The 6745-nt window shown below is 30.3% G+C and overlaps 1 protein-coding gene across 1 annotated transcript; it reads left to right on the forward strand.

Annotated features, from left to right (window-relative positions):
- Positions 1-473: 473 nt before the first annotated feature.
- Positions 474-6443, forward strand: LOC127703006 (radial spoke head 1 homolog). Its single transcript, XM_052207382.1, has 7 exons — positions 474-636; positions 912-1036; positions 1885-1979; positions 2437-2663; positions 3043-3114; positions 3473-3602; positions 5981-6443. The coding sequence occupies exons 1-7, from the start codon at positions 583-585 to the stop codon at positions 6199-6201; spliced, it is 924 nt and encodes a 307-aa protein (XP_052063342.1). The 5' UTR covers positions 474-582; the 3' UTR covers positions 6202-6443.
- The last annotated feature ends 302 nt before the right edge of the window (positions 6444-6745 follow it).

A 6745-nucleotide genomic window follows, 5' to 3' on the forward strand; every position in this document is an offset into this window, starting at 1 on the left:
TCATTCTCTTCAAGTTATGTTTTATTTTTGTCTTTGCACAAATTCAGTACAGAGCACGTCTACTGGATCACGTTTGATTTTATTTTTAAATTCATGACTTAAATTCTTTTTAAAATTAAGAAATTTGTTCACCTAAATATCTGTGTATTAAAATATTTTCTTTTATCCAATAAGTGGTGTTCCTAGGGTAAGAAGCTCATACAAAAGAACGAAGGAAGAAACTCGGAATTTTAAGTAAGTTTGGTCATAGATAGGACTAGATATAATCATGATAGATATGGTTTGGTTGATAAATATTATAAAATAAAGCAATCAATAAATAACCAAATGAAACTATTAAAGATGCAAAACTGTTCTGTGTTTTTTTATTATGATTATTCGCACATAAAAAAGACTGCTATAAATCACTACACTTCACGGTTGAGCGGATCTAGCAAGTCAGTGCGTGAAAATGGGGAGATAATTTCCGCTAGGTGGCAGCTCCTTGGCAACAACTGTTTACTTCCGCTTTTAGCTGCGTTTGGAGAACAACACATTAGTGCATTTATTTTACTATTACACCTGCTTACAGAAACCACCAAGATGTCAGACTTAGGATCAGATGAAATGGAAGATGAGCAGCACCCATATATTGGGGTTTGTACATTTCGAATGATGCAAAAATACCATTTGCGCATTAATTAATTGAAAATAAATTTATAGTTTGTAAATTGTACATTACCTGCCCCAATACTGTACATTTATATGAAAAGATTAGTACACTGTTAAGTATTTTTTGTGTAATATACATAGCTTAACTTACAATAAAAATAAGGAGAAAATCTGAACTTAGAAAAATAAACAATATAAGATAACAATCAGGTATTGACTATTGAGGTAATATTATTAAGATTTTAAAAATTGTTTTCCAGGAGTATGAGGGAGGACGAAATGAAAATGATGAACGTCATGGATTTGGTAAAGCCACTCTGGCAAATCAAGATACATATGAAGGAATGTATGAAAAAGGAAAAAGAAATGGACAGGGAACATACAGGTAATACCATACTACTTCTCTGGAAGTTGAACCAGATTTGGATTTGCTAGTTTTTTTCATTGCCATGCAGCTGCTTGTTGACAGCAACGATTGAAATAGTAAATATTTTAAAATCAAACTCCGTGTTGAAGACAGTACTTTGACCTATAATGGTTTACTTTTATAAATTTTGACTTGGATGGAGAGTTGTCTCATTGGCACTCATACCACATCTTCTTATGTCTATTAAGTAGATAATTGGTTCTGGACAAACATTTTCAGGCTTCTGACTCTGTAAATGTCCAACATACCCTTGGAAAGACAAAAAATGTACTACTACAAATGTACATGTACTTAACAGTCTCATGATAAACTTTTGAATCCTAAGGCCCTAGGCTTAATTTTACCAACATTTCAGTTAGATTCTTTGGATTGTAGAGTTGATGGTTACAGGTCTGAAAGCAATTTTATAAACCTGGGCTGGTGGGTCTGTGGCTCAGCATGATGACTGATACTAGCCTACTAGGATGGCAGATATTTGGTAATCTCACTCAAAGTTTTTTAAAAACTTATTAAAACTCTTGGCATGGTAGAAGCTTGACATATTGTGTAGACATTTGTCTACTTTTTAAAGACCATATGTCAAACTATAGAATTTTTTCTGGCTTTAGTTTGTTTTAAGGTTGATGTCTCCTTGACATAAGCTATACATTTCAAATTAGATCAAATATATATATTTGAAATATTAAATTTTCAGGCTCTTTTCATAATTTAGTTTGTATTTGATTTCTTTTTATAAAAAAAAATCCTTTGATAAAGTTTAAGTTGAAGAAAAAAACATTTTAATAATATAACTTTATTCTTTTCAGATTTAGAAATGGTGCCAGATATATTGGTGAATATTCACAGAATCAAAAACATGGTCAGGGGACATTTATTTATCCAGATGGTTCAAAATATGAAGGTAGGTCAGCGTTTTAATAAATTTAGTCTCTTCTTAACCAACATGCAAAAAGGGAGACTTCAACATGCTTTTTCCGATAACATTGTCAACAATGTACTAGTTTATGATAAGGTCAGTTTAAGTTGAACCACTAATGGTAAGTCCATGCTATTGGTGGGCAGTTGTATTACATGTAGCATTTGTGCATTTCATATTCATGGGGGTTATTCCTCTGATTTCTTGAGTCATGGTTTATTTACTTTGAAACTTTTGCATAGTTGATGTTAAAGTTTGTGCATTCAAGAACCAGAAGTTTGAAAAGCCTAAATATAAAACATTTCAGGGCCTTTATTGAGAATTTAAAGTCTAGAGTACTGTATATTTACGAGAAGATCAAAATATTATATTTTATGTGTCATCTGACGTTTTTATTCTGTGTTTTAATATTACATCATATCATTTATGCTTTTTCATGTAGGAAACTGGGTTAAGGATCAAAGATGTGGTTTTGGTAAATACACATATGTAAATGGTGATACATATGAAGGAGAATGGCAAGATCATTTACGGCATGGTCAAGGCACTTACACATATGCTCAAACTGGTACAAAATATGTTGGACGATGGGTTCGAGGAAAGCGGGAAGGACATGGAGAGCTTATTCATGCAAATCATAAATATGTTGGTGTGTTTAAAGAAGACAAGGTAAACATTACAATTATTTACCAGTTTTGCAGTTTGTTAAGTTATATCATAAGTTAAATATTTTTAAGTTTGAGACATATAAAAAACATAATGCATTTCATCATCTGACTTTCCATCATTAAAGATCAGACAGTGACCTCTATGTGTATTTATTTGGTGAACTAATTGTCCCATTGACACCTTTTATTGATATTTCGAGTCAACGCAAATCATTTTTGAATGAATATAAAAATAGTCCTTTGCATACCTGATTCTTTGTTCAGAAATTAACATAACTTCATTATTGGAATTTTTATATCCTTTTTCTAAAGCAGCTTGATAAATAATATATTTTAAATGTTCTTGTATATAATTAAGAGTGTTTTATTTTGAATTTCAGCCACTAGGAAAAGGAAAATATGTTTTTGATATTGGTTGTGAACAACATGGAGAATACATACACATTGAACAGGTAATTGTAACTGTAGTTATCTCCCTTTATAACTTACCCCAAAAAGGAAAATTTGATATTATCTTCACTGAAAAAAAAACAGTAAAAAATAACAAAATGAACTCGTTTTCAGTTAACAAATTAATGAATCCTCTCTTACCTAGAATAAAAAGATATTTAATGGCAGATGCAAGTATATGTTTTGTACTTCATTTTTTACAGGTTTTAAAAATCAGCCAACTAAAATTAGGTGTTATTCCTATATATATATATAGCTATTTACACATGCTAAAACAACAGGTTAACATTTTAAAAACTCTGCATTATGTATATTTTATTTCAAGATTTTCATTAAATAAATTTACAATTTGTTTTTCAGGAAAAAGAAGACAAAGCAGCTGATGACGAGGAAGCATCACCAAATGTAACACCAAAATGGAATGCTGGTCAGGTGACAGCTATCCATCTACAGACGGAGGAGGAAGAGAGAGCAGAGGAAGAATCACAAGGTAATAATTTGTTAAACCAGACTTTGTAATCATTTATTTATTAAGACCAAGGCCAAACAAAGTAAATTTTAAGCTTCTCAGACCAACTTTAACAAAATATTGAAACAACATTGGATTACACTTTGAACATTTATGTGTAAAGTTATTTGATTACAACTGAAACATTAATACATGTATATAAGTGTATGAAAGATATAATTATTTAAAGAATTGAATACACACATTTTCTTACTCAATTGAGTACAAAAAAGTTGAGTTAGTCCTCAATAATTGAGTTTTTATTTCAAGTTTAATACTAAGTAGTTATTAGGCAGTTTTTAATTAGATGAGATAAGTCCTGAGAAGCTTAGCATTTAGGTTTTTTGGGCTTTTTACTAGTTTTTATAACAAATAACTAGACAAATATTAGCTATTAATTTTAGTGATTATGAAACTTCCAATATTTAAAATTCAAACTGCTGAAAGTATTTTATATTTGTTCCAAGTAATGAATAAATTCCTAATGCATGTAAGATGCATGAGGAGACAGCATTGTGAAATTTTCTCCAAAAATGTTTGATTGAAGAAAACAAAAAAACAGTTAAGTTAATTTTGATATTTCACAAGGCAAATGATGAATACATGTAGCCATAAAAATAATCTTGTGTATTTACATACATATATAATTAAAATTGAAAAATATTTTCTCTTCAATATAAATCTTACTTGCCCTTGTAGCATTTTGGAATTATTGCATAAAATCTGGAAGTAAAATAATGATGAGAAATTTTTCCTAATAGCCAAATTGAGAAGAAAACAAATATTTAGATAAATACAGCACTCTTCTATTGGGTTAGTCAGAATATGACAAACAATATTATTAGATAATCCATTATTGAAAGGGAGATAATCCAATATTGAAAGGGAGATAATCACAAGTATTGTGAAAAATAACATTGACACTAATAATCACTCATGATCACATGATTGTCATTTGTGTATATTGCACTTTTTTGTTCACAGAATCATAACAAACTTAGATTTTAAGGTAACATTTTCATTCTTTTAAGATGAAAAAAAGAACAGATAAAAGCATGATTGATGTCTGCATGGCTTGTTCCTATTTATTTGTTGTTATGTTTCAGGGTGTTTAATTAAAGCAGCATTTTTCGTTAATTGTTAAAAGTGAAATCATTAGATTATCTTTTCTTTTTTCAAGTTAAAATTCATGATTACCTGGGAAAATATGTGAAAAAAATATTCATTGTGACACATTCACAAAGATCTGAAAGCATGGTAATGGCAGAAAGAATTAACAAAACCATTAGTTTTCTGCACCCTTATTGCACATTCATGCCATTATGATTTGGCTTAGTAGGTGTCAGTTTTGACCTGATATGTTTAATGACAAATCTCAAAATAAGGATTACTATTGTTATTTCTGAAAATCAGTTGTCAAATTCATGTTCAATAATCAAATATTTAAAAAAGTAAAAAATTTCTGTGTCTAATTTAAAAAAAAAATTATGTTTTTAAGAATTAGTGTCTTCTGGTTGCTTGTTGTTGGTCACCATTATTTTCCTAATGTTTCAGCCAATGCATTTATTTACTCTAGCATATCTACTCCCATATCCACACAGGGTAATCCAATCCAAAATCCTTGGAGGGATTATTAAAAAGTTTGTAACATTTGAGTTGGTTGGTAAAATCTGGATCCAATTCCCACTATTAAAGCATAATTCCAATGTGGGAATCAGATCCATATTTTACTTGCCAACCATTACAAACTTTTCATTACTTGCTCCTCAGGATTTGGATCCCTCTGCGGTTTTTGATAGGGATCCCCAATAACCCATTTAGTTGTTATTTGAATCATTTGGGATTTGTCAAATTTTGCAGGGTTAACATGGCTGATATCAGTCATACCACATGTTTTATCAACTGTTTTGTGTCCTTTGCATGCTTTTCAAGTGTGGATGCTGATCACAGTTTTCACATCAATTTGTATGAAACCATATTTAATTTAAATGAACTTTTCCATTCTCCTTCCCAGCATTTACCTTTGTTTTGTACCTGTTATAGTTAATTTAACATATTATATTTAAAGTAGAAATATTTTAGTCAAAAAGTCATGACAATGTTTTAAAGTGAAAAGAAGAATACCTTTACCAAACTACGAGATATAAAAAGAGAATTGGTTTGCATATCTTGAAAAATAAAAAATAAACTTTCTAACAAATGTACATGTATCATTGATACATTCATAATTTTTACATATACAAAATAAAACCTAACCATCTTATTTTTATATCGATTGAATATTTATATATATTTCAAAATATTACTTATTCCAGTTTTGATAAGCCTCATTTTTACTAAGTTATGAACCTGTTTTGTAGGAGAACAACAATCTGAAGAACAGCAGGGAGAACAACAAGGAGAACAACAGAGTGAGCAGCCATCAGAACAACAACCAGAACAAACAACAGAGAGTAAAGAAGAGAAGCCTGCTGAAGAACAGCAACAAGCAGAAGGTGAAGAAAAGGAAGCAGAACCTGAACAAACACAAGAGGAAGAAAAAACAGAGGAACCAACTCAGGAACAAGCAGATGAAGATTGATCTTAATCTATCCTATAGTATTCATTAAATATTGACATTATTACTCATTTTGGTGAAAATGACAAAAAATTTAATAAGTGAAATGGATTCATATCATATAAACCAAGAGTGCGCTTTACAAAGAAATGCTATTTTACTGTGATATCAAATTGTTGTTCTCCTTAGGCATCTCAAGTTTACTTTGTAAATTTATCATTGAATTTATTATATTATTTTATTAAGAATAAATGTTATACACCTGTTACTGGATTACTGATGCCCCAGCCGTAAGCAAAGGGGCCATTAACAGTAAGATAACATATTACCCTTGACCATCTGTCCATCTCTTCATCCTTCCGTCTTTCCGTCCATCCTTTTTTTGTTTCTGCACTCTTACTTAAGTTTTCCTCATCCAAATCTTATGAAACTCATACACAATGCTAAAAACCAAAACTTGCAGACAGAGTTATAATTTGGGCTGTAAGTCACCTACCATTCTAGAGTTATGCCCCCTTATAACTTGGAAATTTACATGAAAATTTTTTTCGTTTCCTCACCTTAAAGT

This window comes from Mytilus californianus, unplaced genomic scaffold, assembly GCF_021869535.1.
Source record: "Mytilus californianus isolate M0D057914Y unplaced genomic scaffold, xbMytCali1.0.p SCAF_5, whole genome shotgun sequence".
Taxonomy (NCBI): Eukaryota; Metazoa; Mollusca; class Bivalvia; order Mytilida; family Mytilidae; genus Mytilus; species Mytilus californianus.

Bases quoted from the DNA above. Each gene is read 5' to 3' on its own strand.
- LOC127703006 (XM_052207382.1), top strand. From the start codon at position 583: ATGTCAGACTTAGGATCAGATGAAATGGAAGATGAGCAGCACCCATAT. The intron at 1,037-1,884 runs GTAATACCATAC...TATTCTTTTCAG, and splicing joins AATGGACAGGGAACATACAG to ATTTAGAAATGGTGCCAGAT. The intron at 2,664-3,042 runs GTAAACATTACA...TTTGAATTTCAG, and splicing joins GTGTGTTTAAAGAAGACAAG to CCACTAGGAAAAGGAAAATA.